This window comes from Salvelinus fontinalis, chromosome 1 (assembly GCF_029448725.1).
Source record: "Salvelinus fontinalis isolate EN_2023a chromosome 1, ASM2944872v1, whole genome shotgun sequence".
NCBI lineage: Eukaryota > Metazoa > Chordata > Actinopteri > Salmoniformes > Salmonidae > Salvelinus > Salvelinus fontinalis.
The window spans coordinates 98,860,299-98,880,108 of NC_074665.1; the positions used below are offsets into that span (position 1 = coordinate 98,860,299).

Sequence of the window (19,810 nt, forward strand, 5' to 3'; positions counted from 1 at the left end):
TGACTTCATCACTAAACAGAACATGGCTGACTTCATCACTAAACAGAACATGGCTGAACATGAACTGAGCTGGTGCTGGTGTTGGAGATGGTGTTTGTCACAGGCATTGCATCCATGATCGAGTACTAGGCCTCCCTCCATAAACAGCATTTTGTTTCAGTGCGAGACAGTCAGCGTAACCTTTAGTGGAATACCACTATGTTATCAGTGATTAGTGGTGGTGGTGGGGGGGGGTTACTGCAGCCCAACCTTGGCCAAAGATGTTAAAATAGAAATTGACACGCCACAGGAATATCTAGTGTGTGTTGTGTGAGTGAGAGAGCTCAGACACTGGCATAAAGAGGGCAGAGTGACGCAGAGACACATCATCAGCCTCATGTTTCACTAGAAATCCGTTGGTGTGTGTTCACCTCAGCCAGAGAGAGGGGAAGTGGTTCTGCCAGCCTGTCAGTATAGAGAACAGGAGACGGGGCCTGTCTCCAGTGATGGTTACTAGAACAGCCTATCAGAGCGGTTATCACCGCCCCTCGGTCTTAACTCTCTGAACGAGCTAAAGGGTTTGTAGGTTTTTGTTACAGCCCAGCACTGAAACACTTTTTACTCAACAATTGGGGTATTGATTATTAGTTGATCAGGGTCATGTGCCTGGCTCTCTCTCAGGAGAGAGAAGTTACTACAGACAAATACAGACAGACCAGGGTTGGTGACCACTACTTTAGAGAATATTAATATTTAAAAAATAAAAAAGTTACACTTACTGCCACCACAAAAAAAGCGATGTATGAAAAAGAAATTGAACCCAGAGGCATTGGTTATAAAATCCTCAACTTTAATCAGTTCAAAAAGTTTCACAACAACAAGTAGAGAAGGGGAACTATTTGCCATTTACAGATTGAGTTTGGATTAGGAATTATACATTTGTTGCTTAATTAAACTAATTATTTCACTCTCTGGAATAAAAAGCCTTTTGTTTTATTTTGGATAGAAGAGATGTTATAAAGATCCAAATAAAAAATGCAAAAATACAAAATGAAATGTAAACCGAGTTGTGTTTTATTTTTGCTCGTCTTCTAGGTCGTGTTGTTGAAGCACTACTAGCATAGTAAACAATGTCAATTAGTTCCCATTCACAATCTCAAAAGCCCACTGACAGAAGTTACACAGGAGTTTGTTATGAAGAGGCAGCCATCTTGAACCCATAAATAACATTTCAATAACCGCTTCTTCTTTCTGTTAAAGGTCCATTTTAATGAAGAGCAACGATCCTCGTAGAGGAAAACTAAACGCCCATGTCGTCTAGGCGACAGCACACGCACTCAACACACCCACAAAAATACACTAAATAATAATGATGTTCCCATGGTAATTCATGTGCTATAGAATTGGGATGATATGCACATAATCTGACTGTCTTGCTCCGATGATGCTCCTTCCTGTCTTCCTAGTTCCCGCCTCCCAGTCACAGCCAGGTCGACCAAACGCAGTAGGTTTCTTTCAGTTCGGCGGAGGTTCAACCAATGAGTACGGCCGCTAGCCTGACCACCTGACGCACAAATCAGCAGCATCTCTCAGACTTCCTTCCTTCATAATCCGCTAGCTTCACATTCTAACCACAATGCATTGGGTTGGGAATCAGACGCAGGGTGCGCACACACACACACACACACACTTCTAGAACACCACTTCATTCCTTCCAGTCTGTCCATCTGTCACACCATAGTTCTAGAAGCCTCTTTGCTGAGAACTTTATATAGAGATAACATGTGGAGTGGAGAACAATGAGGGGAGGAAACAAGTAAAGTTCAGAAGTCTGATCCATACGTCTGCATCATGTCATGCAGCTAGGGGACCAAATAAACGATAGAAGTTTGGGTTAAACAGTGGAAACATATTACACAGAAGTCTCCATATAAAACGTAGCGTAGGTGCTATGCATAACGGGCCACGGGGGTGACGCGGTACGGCGTCATTTCCATATTGACATGGTTTTGGTCGACAAAACACCTGATGGATGAGGACGGGCGTGTCTGCTCTCTCCGTACCTCAGCAAAGTGACCGGGGGCCTCCCACCTCTCCTTCTGTTAGGGTTCGTTGTGTTTGTTGGTATGCCTGTATGTACAGTAACAGCAGTATGGTTCATGTGGCTGGACGTCTCAATCACACATCTCCTCAGGTATTTCGTGTGGGTTGAGGATACCGGGAACTGACATCTGCAGCTTGTGTTTCTCCTCCTGCGCCTGACGCAGCGACGCCTCCCGCTCCTCCAGGAACAGGTCTGTGGTGTCTTCCCCTGCAAACTCCTACAGGAGGAGAGAGAGAGAGACATTACCACACACAAATACAGACAGCAACAGGTCTGTGGTGTCCTCCCCTGCAAACTCCTACAGGAGGAGAGAGAGACATTACCACACACAAATACAGGTCTGTGGTGTCCTCCCCTGCAAACTCCTACAGGAGGAGAGAGAGAGAGACATTACCACACACAAATACATACAGACAGCAACAGATCTGGGGTGTCCTCTCCCACAGGAGGGGAGAAGGGGGTCCATGTATATTTTTACAGAGGAACCTTGGTTGGAGGTGGAGGAAAAGGCTCACCTTAATCTGTACCAGGAAGTCCCTCAGGTGTTCCTTGAAGGCTGCAATATCCTGGTTTAGACTGAACAGTCCAGTTACAAACACCTTGACCTGGGCACTGGGGGACAAGATAACTTAGAAGACATAGAGAAACAGGACAACAGTGTTGTGGTCGTCCACCGCCGCCTCTGGACCACACCATGACCCTCAGGGTTGGGATCCTATCCTCTGGACCACACCATGACCCTCAGGGTTGGGATCCTATCCTCTGGACCACACCATGACCCTCAGGGTTGGGATCCTATCCTCTAGACCACACCATGACCCTCAGGGTTGGGATCCTATCCTCTAGACCACACCATGACCCTCAGGGTTGGGATCCTATCCTCTAGACCACACCATGACCCTCAGGGTTGGGATCCTATCCTCTGGACCACACCATGACCCTCAGGGTTGGGATCCTATCCTCTAGACCACACCATGACCCTCAGGGTTGGGATCCTATCCTCTGGACCACACCATGACCCTCAGGGTTGGGATTCTATCCTCTGGACCACACCATGACCCTCAGGGTTGGGATCCTATCCTCTGGACCACACCATGACCCTCAGGGTTGGGATCCTATCCTCTGGACCACACCATGACCCTCAGGGTTGGGATCCTATCCTCTGGACCACACCATGACCCCCAGGGTTGGGATCCTATCCTCTGGACCACACCATGACCCTCAGGGTTAGTCCTATCCTCTGGACCACACCATGACCCTCAGGGTTGGGATCCTATCCTCTGGACCACACCATGACCCTCAGGGTTGGGATCCCATCCTCTGGACCACACCATGACCCTCAGGGTTGGGATCCTATCCTCTGGACCACACCATGACCCTCAGGGTTGGGATCCTATCCTCTGGACCACACCATGACCCTCAGGGTTGGGATCCTATCCTCTAGACCACACCATGACCCTCAGGGTTGGGATCCTATCCTCTGGACCACACCATGACCCTCAGGGTTGGGATCCTATCCTCTAGACCACACCATGACCCTCAGGGTTGGGATCCTATCCTCTGGACCACACCATGACCCTCAGGGTTGGGATCCTATCCTCTAGACCACACCATGACCCTCAGGGTTGGGATCCTATCCTCTGGACCACACCATGACCCTCAGGGTTGGGATCCTATCCTCTAGACCACACCATGACCCTCAGGGTTGGGATCCTATCCTCTGGACCACACCATGACCCTCAGGGTTGGGATCCTATCCTCTAGACCACACCATGACCCTCAGGGTTGGGATCCTATCCTCTAGACCACACCATGACCCTCAGGGTTGGGATCCTATCCTCTGGACCACACCATGACCCTCAGGGTTGGGATCCTATCCTCTAGACCACACCATGACCCTCAGGGTTGGGATCCTATCCTCTGGACCACACCATGACCCTCAGGGTTAGGATCCTATCCTCTGGACCACACCATGACCCTCAGGGTTGGGATCCTATCCTCTGGACCACACCATGACCCTCAGGGTTGGGATCCTATCCTCTGGACCACACCATGACCCTCAGGGTTGGGATCCTATCCTCTAGACCACACCATGACCCTCAGGGTTGGGATCCTATCCTCTGGACCACACCATGACCCTCAGGGTTAGGATCCTATCCTCTGGACCACACCATGACCCTCAGGGTTGGGATCCTATCCTCTGGACCACACCATGACCCTCAGGGTTGGGATCCTATCCTCTGGACCACACCATGACCCTCAGGGTTGGGATCCTATCCTCTGGACCACACCATGACCCTCAGGGTTGGGATCTTACACATGACGTACTGGGTATACTGTATGTTATTCAATGTGTTTCTATTGGCTAATAGCAGTAAGGACTATCTGTTATTCAATGTGTTTCTATTGGCTAATAGCAGTAAGGACTATCTGTTATTCAATGTGTTTCTATTGGCTAATAGCAGTAAGGACTATCTGTTATTCAATGTGTTTCTATTGGCTAATAGCAGTAAGGACTATCTGTTATTCAATGTGTTTCTATTGGCTAATAGCAGTAAGGACTATCTGTTATTCAATGTGTTTCTATTGGCTAATAGCAGTAAGGACTATCTGTTATTCAATGTGTTTCTATTGGCTAATAGCAGTAAGGACTATCTGTTATTCAATGTGTTTCTATTGGCTAATAGCAGTATGTTCCCTCTAAGGTGCGTGGGGCACACAGCTCCCCTGGGAAAATGCCGCACAGAAGAAATATCAGCCCGTGCAGAGAAGCACGAGATTAAACTTCACTCAACTTTATAGAGTTTTCCCATTGTTTATTTGATTGTTTCCTAAAAGAGCACAAAACGTGTACATTTCTAGACATTTCTGAAAAGCAAGTCAAGTAAAGAGCTTTTTTGTTTTGTTTTAAAGGGACAGTGTTGTATTTTGAGACAGGATTGAATAAGCTAATTAGCCAATGGACAGAGGGTAGCATAACTAGCCTGATTCTCTGTAATAATGGTGCGTTTAATTTTGTTCATATAAAGGTACTTACTCCTGTAGATGTGGGAAAGCAGTTTTGAGCAGGTTGGCCACGTACTCCTGTATGAAGACCTGGTTGTTGCCGGGGTTGGAGGAGTTGAGCTGGGTGTTGATTTTCCCTTCCTCCACCAGGTTAAACATGTAGGTCAGGATGGAGGCATGCATCGTCAGGCCTGGGGCAGAGAGACACACACAACCAGACATGCACAGTTACGTGATATGGATTTATGGTAAAACAGAACAAGAGACGTGCGTTCTTACCGGCAGTTTGTGTGTCCCAGCTAGCACATAACGTTCTGAGAACCATAGGTTTCTTAGAGCTTAGTGAGAGCGTGGTTGTCCTATGGCTATTTAGCATACAACCTTTCCACAACTTCCTGGGAATGGTGCAGTATAGCTGCTTGGCTTTGGAACATTCTCAGCACATTTAATTTGACAAAAAAAAACGCTATTTGCTTTGTATATCATTACTTTAACAAAACGTTTCCTAAAAGTTCAAACATGATTACATTTACATGGGTACAATTTTGGTAATGTTCTAGGAACGTTCTCCGACTGGTTTGACATTGGGAATGTTCTCAAATAGTCCAGAGAACATTAAGAAACAAAGTTATTCTGTGGGAATTTCAGTAATTCAGCTTAACATTTCCTACAGGTTTCCTCATGGTTGTATTTAAAATCATGTTCTCAATTTGTTCCAAGAACGTTAAGAAAACTTTCCATAAAAAAACCACAAGAAAACATTAGTAACGTTCAGAGAACGTTCTAAGAATGTAATTGGAAAAAACATACATTCTCAGAACGTGAAGAAAACATTCTGTAAGCTTTAGTAACGTTCTAAGAATGTTATTTAAAAACATATACATTCCGTTCTCAGCATCAACAAAACTCTCTCTATCCTCCATCTTGTTAAGTGTGTTCAGGTGTTAGCCACGCCCACTGATTGGCCACAGCTGATCTTAATGAGTCCTTGTTTCCTTTGAAATGGGGTCTGTTTGAATAGACGAAAATGAACAGCTTTGTATGTGTAAAAGAACACGGCATGCTAGCTCCATCCTTGTGGGTCACTGGACTAATTCAATGGATAGAGAAGATTATAGGTTTGAATCCCACTGATGCCGTGTCACAATAAAACAGAAATGTGCTTGTAGGGCTGAGAATTGCCAGAGACCTCATGATACGATATCACAATACTTAAGTGCTGATATTATATGTATTCGATACTGTGGTTTTATTTGTGATTTGATGTTCCAAACATATTTCTCACCATATGTCTGCTGCAGAGGGACAAGAGAGAACCATGAGACAATGAGTTGGAAATAAAAGTGCTGAAAACAAATTGTCCCCCTTTTAAAAAAAGATGGAGAACAAGCTATGAAGGAAAAAATACTTAAGAGTTTTGGTGCAGGTACAGCCAACAAGCACTAACATAATATTGTTAAACCAATAAATCATCAAAAATAATCTCCCAATATGTAACTGTATACATGTTCCCCCCATCACTATGTGTTCTCATGATTAATGCCTAAGGAAATTAATTTCTATGTATCCTATCAGTGCGAGTTAAAAAAATAACCCAAAATAACCTAGCAGTGTTGTTACAAGTCTCATTGAGACATTCAGTGAAAGTTTTAAGGAAGTTATTTAAAAATCTCAAAATAACCTATAATTTCTGTGCTCAGAGAATTAATAAAACCTTCTAGGAAAACCTTCAAGGAACCAGAGTAAAACGTTCTCAGAACCTCCCAGCAACCTAAAAATGTACGTTACCAGAACAGGAAAAATGTTCACTTCCGTTCTCAGAAAGTAAATAAACTTTCCATTTACCAGTCAGGAAACGTATGGCTTCGACCCCAGAACCAATGGGAAACAAAAAACTTCAGTTCCCACAACTTCAAAAGGAACCAAATGTGCTAGCTGGGATGTGTGTGTGTGCTCATCGTCAGTGTGTGTGTGTGTGTGTGTGTGTGTGTCTGTGTGTGTGTGTGTGTGTGTGCTCATCATCAGTGTGTGTGTGTGCGTGCTCATCGTCAGTGTGTGTGTGCGTTGCATCCGTGTGTGTACTGTACTCACCAGCAGTGTGTGATGTGTCAGTGACCACAGAGAAGATGTGTTGGAGGATGTCACAGAAGTATGTCTGGTAGAAGCTCTGTGCTGCAGCCTCTTCCTGAGTCACGTTCTGCAGTAGAGTGTAGAGGATCTGAAGACCTGCCACAGGAACATACACAATATGTATCATATATATATATACAGGATCTGAAGACCTGCCCCAGGAACATACACAATATGTATCATATATATATATATAGGATCTGAAGACCTGCCACAGGAACATACACAATATGTATCATATATATATATATACAGGATCTGAAGACCTGCCCCAGGAACATACACAATATGTATCATATATATATATATAGGATCTGAAGACCTGCCACAGGAACATACACAATATGTATCATATATATATATATAGGATCTGAAGACCTGCCACAGGAACATACACAATATGTATCATATATATATATAGGATCTGAAGACCTGCCACAGGAACATACACAATATATATATCATATACAGTGCATTCAAAAAGTTTTCAGACCCCTTGACTTTTTCTAAATTTTCTTATGTTACAGCCTTATTCTAAAAAGGATGATTGTTTTTTTTCCTCAATCGACACACACTACCCCATAATGACATCACAATACCCCATAATAACAAAGCAAAAACATTAAAAACGGTGTCCAATGTATCCTACTCATTCGAGGGTTTTTCTTTATTTTTACTATTTTCTACATTGTAGAATAATAGTGAAGACATCAAAACTATGAAATAACACCTATGGAATCATGTAGTAACCAAAAAAGTGTTAAACAAATAAAAATATATTTTAGATTCTTCAAAGTAGCAACCCTTTGCCTTGACAGCTTTGCACATTCTTGGCATTCTCTCAACCAGCTTCTTGAGGTAGTCACCTGGAATGCATTTCAATTAAATTTGTAAGTCGCTCTGGATAAGAGCGTCTGCTAAATGACTTAAATGTAAATGTAAATGTAACAGGTGTGCCTTCTTAAAAGTCAATTTGTGGAATTTCTTTCCTTAATGCGTTTGAGCCAATCAGTTGTGTTGTGACAAGGTAGGGGTGGTATACAGAAGATAGCCATATTTGGTAAAAGACCAAGTCCATATTATGGCAAGAACAGCTCAAATAAGCAAAGAGAAACGACAGTCCATCATTACTTTAAGACATGAAGGTCAGTCAATCCAAGCATTAGTGAAGTCAGCAATGATGTTGGGCGATTAAGCCTGGCTCGCAGTCGGTGTTTCAATTCATCCCAAAGGTGTTAGGTGGGGTTGAGGTCAGGACTCTGTGCATGCAAGTCAAGTCTTTCCACACCGATCTCGACAAACCATTTCTGTATGGACCTCGCTTTGTGCACAGGGGCATTGTCATGCTGAAAAAGGAAAAGGCCTTCCCCAGACTGTTGCCACAAAGTTGGAAGCACAGAATTGTCTAGAATGTCATTGGAGATTTCCCTTCACTAGAACTAAGGGGCCTAGCTCAAACCATGAAAAACAGCCCCAGACCATTATTCCTCCTCCACCAAACTTTACAGTTTGCATTATGCATTGGGACAGGTAGCGTTCTCCTGGCATTCGCCAAACCCAGATTCGTCCGACGAACTGCCAGATGGTGAACCGTGATTCATCACTCCAGAGAATGTTTCCACTGCTCCAGAGTCCAATCGCGGCTAGCTTTACACCACACCAGCCGACACTTGGCATTGCGCATGGTGATATTTGCCTTGTGCGCGGCTGCTACACCATGGAAACCCATCTCATGAAGCTCCCGAACAGTTCTTGTGCTGACGTTGCTTCCAGAGACTAGTGAGTGTTGTAACCGAGGACAGACCATTTTTACGCACTACGCTCCTCAGCACTTGGAGGTCCCATTCTGGGAGCTTGTGTGGCCTACCACTTTGTCGCTGAGCCGTTGTTGCTCCTAAACGTTTCCACTTCACAATAACAGCACTTACAGTTGACCGGGGCAGCTCTAGCAGGGCAGAAATTTGACGAACTGACTTGTTGGAAAGGTGGCATCCTATGACGGTGCCACGTTGAAAGTCCCTGAGCTCTTCAGGAAGGCCATTCTACTGCCATTGTTTGTCTATGGAGATTGCATGGCGGTGTGCTCAATTTTATACACCTGTAAGCAACGGGTGTGGCTGAAATAGCCGAATCCACTCATTTGAAGGAGTGTCCACATACTTTTGTATATGTAGTGCATCTACAATAGAAAATCCATATGTACGTGTGTGTAGAGAGTGTGTGTTAGCATGTGTATTGCGTGTGTCCCCGCTGTTCCATAAGGTGTATTTCTATCTGTTTTTACTGCTTGCAACAGTTACCTAATGTGGAATAGAGTTCTATGTAGTCATGGTTCTATGTATTACTGTGAGCCTCCCATAGTCTGTTCTGGACTTGGGGACTGTGAAGAGACCTCTGGTGGCATGTCTTGTGGCGTATGCATGGGTGTCTGAGCTGTGCGCTGATAGTTTAAACAGACAGCTCGGTTCATTCAGCATGTCAACACTTCTTACAAAAACAAGTAGTGATTAAGTCAATCTCTCCTCCACTTTGAGCCAGGAGAGATTGACATGCATATTATTAATGTTCACTCTCAGTGTACATTTTAGGGCCAACCGTGCTGCCCTGTTCTGAGCCAACTGCAATTTTCCTGTCCCTCTGTGTCACCTGACCACACGACTGGATAGTAGTCCAGGTGCGACTAAACTAGGGCCTGGAGGACCTGCCTTGTTGATAGTGTTGTTAAGAAGGTGGAGCAGCGCTTTATTATGGACAGACTTCTCCCCATCTTAGCTACTGTGGCATCAACATGTTTTGACCATGACAGTTTACAATCCTGGGTTACTCCAAGCAGTTTAGTCACCTCAACTTGCTCAATTTCCACATGATTTATTACAAGATTTGGTTTAGAGTTTAGTGAATGATTTGACCCAAATACAATGCTGTTAGTTTTGTAAATATTTAGGACTAACTTATTCCTTGCCACCCACTCTGAAACTAACTGCAGCTCTTTGTTAAGCGTTGCAGTGATTTCACTCGCTGTAGTAGCTGACGTGTATAGTGTTGAGTCATCCACATACGTAGACACACTGGCTTTACTCAGAGGTCATTAGTAAGAATTGAAAAAAAGGGGCCTAGACAGCTGCCCTGGGGAATTCCTGATTCTACCTGGATTATATTTGAGAGGCTTCCATTAAAGAACATCATCTGTGTTCTGTTAGACAGGTAACTCTTTATCCACAAAATAGCAGGGGGCGTAAAGCCATAACACATACGTTTATCCAGACTATGATCGATAATGTCAAAAGATGCACTGAAGTCTAACAAAAGAGCTCCCACAACCTTTTTATCATCAATTTATCTCAGCCAATCATCAGTCATTTATGTAAGTGCCGTGCATGTTGGATGCCCTTCCCTATAAGACCGCTGAAAGTCAGGTTGTCAATTTGTTCACTGTAAAATAGCATTGTATCTGGTCAAACACCATTTTTTCCAAAAGTTTACTAAGGGTTGGTAACAGGCTGATTGGTTGTCAATTTGAGACAGTAATGGGGGCTTTACTGATCTTGGTTAGCAGAATGAATTTAGCTTCCCTCCAGGCCTGAAGGCACACACTCTCTTGTAGGCTGAGATTGAATATATGGAAAATAGGAGTGCCAATATCGTCCGCTATTATGTTGATAGACAACAATCATTTGTTCACCTCTTCCACACTCACTTTACGGAATTAAAAATTACAATTCTTGTCTTTCATAATTTGGTCAGTTATACTTGGATGTGTAGTGTCAGCGTTTGTTGCTGGCATGTCATGACTAAATTTGCTAATCTTACCAATGAAAAAATTAATTAAAGTAGTTGGCAATATCAGTGGGTTTTGTGATGAATGAGCCATCTGATTCAATGAATGATGGAGCTGAGTTTGCCTTTTTGCCCCAAATGTAATTGAAGGAGCTCCAAAGCTTTTTACTATCATTCTTTATATAATTTATCTTTGTTTCCTAGTATAGTTTCTTCATCTTTTAATTCAGTTTAGTCACATTATTTCTCAATTTGCAGTACTTTTGCCAATCGGTTGTGCATCCAGACTTATTTGTCATTCTTTTTGCCTCATCCCTCTCAATCATACAATAGTTTTTTTATTAATCAATCCAAGGGGATTTAAACGTTTTTTACAGTCATTTTCTTAATGGGTGCATGCTTATTAGTACCTGGAATAAGTAGTTTCATAAAATGTGTCAAGTGCAGCGTCTGGTTGCTCCTCATTACACACCACAGAGCAGCAAATATCCTTTACATCAACATAAGAATCACTACAAAACTTATTGTATGACCTCTCATACACTATATTAGGCCCAGGCTTTGGAACTTTGGCTTTCCTAGATATGACTATTATATTGTGATCACTACATCCGATGGATTTGGATACTGCTGCTTTAAAGAAGATTTCTGCAGCATTAGTAAATATGTGATCCATACATGTGGATGATTTCATTCATGTGCTGTCATTCGTAAAGGAAAGCACCTGTGTGTGTGTGTGTGTGTGTGTGCGCGCGCGCGCGCGCGCGCGTGCGTGCGTGCGTGCGTGCGTGCGTGTGTGTGTGTGTGTGTGTGTGTGTGTGTGTGTGTGTGTGTTCGAGCCTCACCTGTGTCGGCCACGTTCCTCATGGTGTGTTTGAAGGCCCAGATGATGGAGTCCAGTACCAGTTTGAACTGGGCCGGAGGGATGGCCAGGAAGGCTGGGAAACAGTGGGAGTTGACCGCCTGCAGCAGGTAGAAGAAATGAGTCCTGTGTTCCGGGTACTCCTCAAAGTCCTGCAGGGAGAGAGACGGGCCATATTGATGAGAACCAACCGACAACAGTTGTAGGCACTAAAAAGATAGGTTGTCCTTGGTATTGGTAGAACAACAGCTGTAAAATGTGTGCAACACACACCACTAACACTCCATGGAGAGTGACCCCCCTACAGTCAGTATGGAAATGGAACACTCCATGGAGAGTGACCCCCCTACAGTCAGTATGGAAATGGAACACTCCATGGAGAGTGACCCCCCTACAGTCAGTATGGAAATGGAACACTCCATGGAAAGTGACCCCCTACAGTCAGTATGGAAATGGAACACTCCATGGAAAGTGACCCCCTACAGTCAGTATGGAAATGGAACACTCCATGGAAAGTGACCCCCTACAGTCAGTATGGAAATGGAACACTCCATGGAGAGTGGCCCCCTACAGTCAGTATAGAAATGGAACACTCCATGGAGAGTGACCCCCTACAGTCAGTATGGAAATGGTACACTTCATGGAGAGTGACCCCCTACAGTCAGTATGGAAATGGAACACTCCATGGAGTGACCCCCTACAGTCAGTATGGAAATGGAACACTCCATGGAGTGACCCCCTACAGTCAGTATGGAAATGGTACACTTCATGGAGAGTGACCCCCTACAGTCAGTATGGAAATGGAACACTCCATGGAGTGACCCCCTACAGTCAGTATAGAAATGGAACACTCCATGGAGTGACCCCCTACAGTCAGTATAGAAATGGAACACTCCATGGAGTGACCCCCTACAGTCAGTATGGAAATGGTACACTTCATGGAGAGTGACCCCCTACAGTCAGTATGGAAATGGAACACTCCATGGAGTGACCCCCTACAGTCAGTATAGAAATGGAACACTCCATGGAGTGACCCCCTACAGTCAGTATGGAAATGGGGGTCTCAGTGAACTACCTCTTTAAAATTGACTTATTTTGTTGGTTACAGGTACAAAAACAATCAAATCACTGCATACAAAGATAACCCAAAGCATTCCCCCCCTCAGTCCCCATCCCCCCCTCAGTCCCCATCCACCCACCCGAATCCTCCCTCCCCATTCCACCCCTCAGTCCCCATCCTCCCTCCTCATTCCCCCCTCAGTCCCCATCCACCTACACCCATCCTCCCTCCCCATTCCCCCCTCAGTCCCCATCCTCCCTCCCCATTCCACCCCTCAGCATCGTCCCTCCCCATTCCCCCCCTCAGTCCCCATCCACCCACCCGCATCCACCCACCCCATTCCACCCCTCAGTCCCCATCCACATCCTCCCTCCCCATTCCCCCCCCCTCAGTCCCCATCCACCCACCCGCATCCTCCCTCCCCACCCGGAAACCAGGCTTCCTACACCCTCAGATTACGGGATGCCAAGGTCAGACTTTTCCATATTCTGTTCCAGTTAAAACATTGTTCAGATTCAATTAGATCTGTAGAATTGACTCTTTTAATGGCTAGCTCAGAATATGAGCTTTACAAAAGTTGTTTATATATTATTGAGATCAGTCCTTTCAGGAGCCCAGATCATTTATTTATAAATCACATCATGGAATGTTTTGGTAGTTTTAGTTTGTACTTTTGCAACAAAATGCACTTTTGACAAATTTTGCCTACTATGTCATGGATTTACAGCCATACTGACTTCAACATGTTATTAAGAGTACATTTGATAAACTTTCAAGATGAAAGTTTAGAACAATAGCCACTATTAATAATGCTGATACTTACTTTATTGATCATGTTGAGCGTGCATTCGAACACGGCATCGAAGATCTGCGGGATCTCCCCGGTGATGTGTCCGCCCAGCTTGTTGACGATGGTTGCCATGGTGCTGAGGACCTCGGGCTCCCGGGCGGCGGGGACGTTGCGCTGGTAGTCGATGAGAACGGCGTCGAGCAGCGGCGGAACAAAGTTCTCCCCCACCTGGGAGGGAAGAGAGGACGGGATTAACGGACAGATCAACACGGCTGAGGGAGGAATGTTATGTTCTCACCGGGTTATTATAGGACAGGACTGAGGTCAGTGTGTGTGTGTTTGTTACTAAGGACTAAGTGACCAACACGGTTGTCTTTCAAACTCTTAAGGTGAGAGTTTCCCAATCCATTCCTGGAGTACACACAGGACTGACAAGTACTGCTTTAAACAGTCAGGTTGGACAGTCAAGGTTGTATAAGTCTTGTTTTTGTCATGTAGTTTTTAATTGAAACACCTCCGCTGTCTTTCATTGGGATACATGTAGTAACAATATATCCTGATACATGTAGTAACAATATATCCTGATACATGTAGTAACAATATATCCTAGTAACAATATATCCTGATTACATGTAGTAACAATATATCCTGATACATGTAGTAACAATATATCCTGATACATGTAGTAACAATATATCCTGATACATGTAGTAACAATATATCCTGATACATGTAGTAACAATATATCCTGATTACATGTAGTAATAATATATCATGATACATGTAGTAACAATATATCCTGATACATGTAGTAACAATATATCCTGATACATGTAGTAACAATATATCCTGATACATGTAGTAACAATATATCCTAGTAACAATATATCCTGATACATGTAGTAACAATATATCCTAGTAACAATATATCCTGATACATGTAGTAACAATATATCCTAGTAACAATATATCCTGATACATGTAGTAACAATATATCCTAGTAACAATATATCCTGATACATGTAGTAACAATATATCCTAGTAACAATATATCCTGATTACATGTAGTAACAATATATCCTGATTACATGTAGTAACAATATATCCTGATACATGTAGTAACAATATATCCTAGTAACAATATATCCTGATACATGTAGTAACAATATATCCTAGTAACAATATATCCTGATACATGTAGTAACAATATATCCTAGTAACAATATATCCTGATACATGTAGTAACAATATATCCTAGTAACAATATATCCTGATACATGTAGTAACAATATATCCTAGTAACAATATATCCTGATACATGTAGTAACAATATATCCTGATACATGTAGTAACAATATATCCTAGTAACAATATATCCTGATACATGTAGTAACAATATATCCTGATACATGTAGTAACAATATATCCTAGTAACAATATATCCTGATTCCATGTAGTAATAATATATCATGATTACATGTAGTAACAATATATCCTGATTACATGTAGTAACAATATATCCTGATACATGTAGTAACAATATATCCTGATACATGTAGTAACAATATATCCTGATACATGCAGTAACAATATATCCTGATACATGCAGTAACAATATATCCTGATTACATGTAGTAACAATATATCCTGATACATGTAGTAACAATATATCCTAGTAACAATATATCCTGATACATGTAGTAACAATATATCCTGATACATGTAGAAACAATATATCCTGATACATGTAGTAACAATATATATATATATATTTTTTTTTTTAAACCTTTATTTAACTAGGCAAGTCAGTTAAGAACAAATTCTTATTTTACATGACGGTCTAGGAACAGTGGTTTAACTGCCTTGTTCAGGGGCAGAATGACAGATTTGTACCTTGTCAGCTAGGGGATTCGAACTTGCAACGTTTTGGTTACTAGCCCAATGCTCTAACCACTAGGCTACTTTGCCACCACAATATATCCTGATACATGTAGTAACAATATATCCTGATATACAGTTTAAGTCGGAAGTTTACATACACCTTGGCCAAATACATTTAAACTCAGTTTTTTACAATTCCTGACATTTAATCCTAGTAAAAATTCCCTGTCTTAGGTCAGTTAGGATCACCACGTTATTTTAAGAATGTGAAATATTTCAGCTTTAATTTCTTTCATCACATTCCCAGTGGGTCAGAAGTTTACATACACTCAATTAGTATTTGGTAGCATTGCCTTTAAATTGTTTAACTTGGGTCAAACGTTTCGGGTATCCTTCCACAAGCTTCCCACAATAAGTTGGGCGAAATTTGGCCCATTCCTCCTGACAGAGCTGGTGTAACCGAGTCAGGTTTGTAGACCTCCTTGCTCGCACACGCTTTTTCAGTTCTGCCCACACATTTCCTATAGGATTGAGGTAAGGGCTTTGTGATGGCTACTCCAATACCTTGACTTTGTTGTCCTTAAGCCATTTTGCCACAACTTTGGAAGTATGCTTGGGGTCATTGTCCATTTGAAAGACCCATTTGTGACCAAGCTTTAACTTCCTGACTGATGTCTTGAGATGTTGCTTCAATATATCCCCATAATTTTCCTCCCTTATGATGCCATCTATTTTGTGAAGTGCACCAGTCCCTCCTGCAGCAAAGCACCCCCACAACATGATGCTGCCACCACCATGCTTCACAGTTGGGATAGTGTTGTCACCACCGTGCTTCACGGTTGGGATGGTGTTGTCACCACCGTGCTTCACGGTTTGGATGGTGTTGTCACCACCGTGCTTCACGGTTGGGATGGTGTTATCACCACCGTGCTTCACGGTTGGGATGGTGTTGTCACCACCGTGCTTCACGGTTGGGATGGTGTTGTCACCACCGTGCTTCACGGTTGGGATAGTGTTGTCACCACCATGCTTCACGGTTGAGATGGTGTTGTCACCACCATGCTTCACGGTTGGGATGATGTTGTCACCACCATGCTTCACGGTTGGGATGGTGTTGTCACCACCATGCTTCACGGTTGTATTCACGGTTGTGTTGTAGCGGTCACCACCGTGCTTCACGGTTGGGATGGTGTTGTCACCACCATGCTTCACAGTTGGGATGGTGTTGTCACCACCATGCTTCACAGTTGGGATGGTGTTGTAGCGGTATTTATTATAGAGTGGTAGGGATAAAGATTTTGTTCGGGCGCCAGGCAGGTATCAACCATGCCGAAAGGAAAATTGTAGAATAGAGAGAGTACCACTACCAGACCCACACACATCAGCAGAAGAGACTGCCTAGAGTGTAGCCTGTTTACCAGACAGCCAGTGGAGAGAAGAGAGAATACACACATCAGCAGAAGAGACTGCCTAGAGTGTAGCCTGTTTACCAGATAGCCAGTGGAGAGAAGAGAGAATACACACATCAGCAGAAGAGACTGCCTAGAGTGTAGCCTGTTTACCAGATAGCCAGTGGAGAGAAGAGAGAATACACACATCAGCAGAAGAGACTGCCTAGAGTGTAGCCTGTTTACCAGATAGCCAGTGGAGAGAAAAGAGAATACACACCCTATAAAACCCACATCACAGCACAGGGGTAACCCCACCAAGAATACCTCATACAATCATAATAATGGCAGAGCAATTGAACAGCAACTTCATACAAGAAAGAACCCAGTCATCAACAGAGGATTTGCAGTAATATGTATTATCTTCCAGTGGAGGAGTGCAGAGGGTATGAATGTGGGGGGGTGTTCATAGACACAACAAAGGCCTTAAAAATGTCCACAATCTTCTCGGCCACAGGTCATTAGTACACCCCCCCCTCAATACAGTTCAAATAACAATACACAACTTGCAAGCAACCTCCCTTTTAACTAAAATGTCCACCCAAATACTTCTGGCAGGGCAATAATAGTCCAGCTCTAATGAACTTCAATGGGAAGTGCATTTGAAAAATAGAGAGTCTGTTGCAGGGCAAAGCACTGGAACGATAGAGGGAAGAGAAAGAGAGAAAGAGAACAGGAGAGATCTTAGCTGTGGTCTTCAGGCGTGCCGGTGTACTGTCTGACCGTCCGATGGTTTGTTGACTTGTATGTTAAAACTTCTACTTGCTACTAATCCATGCGATCCATAACCGGCGCGGTCCCAAACGATAACAACCACGACCTAGAGCGGTCACACCGATGATTGAGTTAAATACTTTATAATCTACACGCGATGAAAACAAACAAAACTTCTGCAGCATAGCACACACAATCAAACTGTCGCGCCACCCAAGAGCTCCTCCCCAAAGCTGTCTTTATCTCCTCCTTCCTGACTGCTGATGCGCTCTTAAAGTGGCAGCGCACGGTGAAGGCTCCGTGCAGGATTTCACCACAGTGTTCTTCGGCTTGCAAGCCTCCCCCGTTTCCCTTCAAACATAACGATGGTCATTATGGCCAAACAGTTCTATTTTTGTTTCATTAGACCAGAGGACATTTCTCCAAAAAGTACGATCTTTGTCCCCATGTGCAGTTGCAAACCGTAGTCCGGCTTTTTTATGGCGGTTTTGGAGCAGTGGCTTCTTCCTTGCTGAGTGGCTTTTCAGGTTATGTCGATATAGGACTCGTTTTACTGTGGATATAGATACTTTTGTACCTGTTTCAGCTGGGTGGTCCAATGGTGTTTATACTTGCGTACTATTGTTTGTACAGATAAACGTGGTACCTTCAGGCATTTGGAAATTGCTTCCAAGGATGAACCAGATTTGTGGAGGTCTTGGCTGATTTCTTTTGATTTTCCCATAATGTCAAGCAAATAGGCACTGAGTTTGAAGGTAGGCCTTGAAAGACATCCACAGGTACACCCCCAATTGACTCAAATTATGTCAATAAGCATATCAGAAGCTTCTAAAGCCATGACATAATTTTCTGGAATTTTCCAAGCTGTTTAAAGGCACAGTCAACTTAGTGTATTTATGTAAACTTCTGACCCACTGGAATTGTGATACAGTGAGTTATAAGTTAAATAATCTGTCTGTAAACAATTGTTGGAAAAATTACTTGTGTCATGCACAAAGTAGATGTCCCAAACGACTTGCCAAAACTATAGTTTGTTAGCAAGAAATTTGTGGAATGGTTGAAAACCGAGTTTTAAGGACTCCAACCTAAGTGAATGTAAACTTCCAACTTCAACTGTATGTAGTAACAATATATTCTGATACAAGTAGTACCTAATATCTTCCTGTCAGGTGTGTATATATCTGATACATGTAGTACCTAATATCTTCCTGTCAGATGTGTATATATCTGATACATGTAGTACCTAATATCTTCCTGTCAGATGTGTATATATCTGATACATGTAGTACCAATATCTTCCTGTGAGATGTGTATATATCTGATACATGTAGTACCAATATCTTCCTGTCAGATGTGTATATATCTGATACATGTAGTACCTAATATCTTCCTGTCAGATGTGTATATATCTGATACATGTAGTACCAATATCTTCCTGTCAGATGTGTATATATTCTGACACATGTAGTACCTAATATCTTCCTGTGAGATGTGTATATATCTGATATATGTAGTACCAATATCTTCCTGTGAGATGTGTATATATCTGATACATGTAGTACCAATATAGCCAGCAGCATACCACCCTGCATACCACTACTGGCTTGCTTCTGAAGCTAAGCAGGGTTGGTCCTGGTCAGGCCCTGGATGGGAGACCAGATGCTGCTGGAAGTGGTGTTGGAGGGCCAGTAGGAGGCACTCTTTCCTCTGGTCTAAAAAATATCCCAATGCCCCAGGGTAGTGATTGGGGACACTGCCCTGTGTAGGGTGCCGTCTTTCGGATGGGACGTTAAACGGGTGTCCTGACTCTCTGAGGTCATTAAAGATCCCATGGCACTTATCGTAAGAGTAGGGGTGTTAACCCCGGTGTCCTGGCTAAATTCCCAATCTGGCCCTCAAACCATCATGGTCACCTAATAATCCCCACTTTACAATTGGCTCATTCATCCCCCTCCTCTCCCCTGTAACTATTCCCCAGGTCGTTGCTGCAAATGAGAACGTGTTCTCAGTCAACTTACCTGGTAAAATAAAAAAAATAAAAAAAATATCTTCCTGTGAG

At 43.2% G+C, this 19,810-nt stretch overlaps 1 protein-coding gene across 5 annotated transcripts in view; it reads right to left on the bottom strand.

The window, feature by feature from the left end:
• Positions 1–812: 812 nt before the first annotated feature.
• Positions 813–19,810, bottom strand: part of LOC129865130 (exportin-1) — a 72,602-nt gene continuing 53,604 nt past the window's right edge. For 4 of the 5 annotated variants that reach the window (XM_055937646.1, XM_055937636.1, XM_055937627.1 and 1 more), the window contains exons 20-25: positions 13,742–13,936; positions 11,842–12,010; positions 7,181–7,315; positions 5,121–5,280; positions 2,599–2,695; positions 813–2,300 (exon numbers count right to left, since the gene is read on the bottom strand). In XM_055937646.1, the coding sequence (XP_055793621.1) occupies positions 2,154–2,300; positions 2,599–2,695; positions 5,121–5,280; positions 7,181–7,315; positions 11,842–12,010; positions 13,742–13,936 (903 nt within the window). In that variant the 3' untranslated portion in view covers positions 813–2,153. The other variant, XM_055937660.1, reaches the window with a different exon arrangement.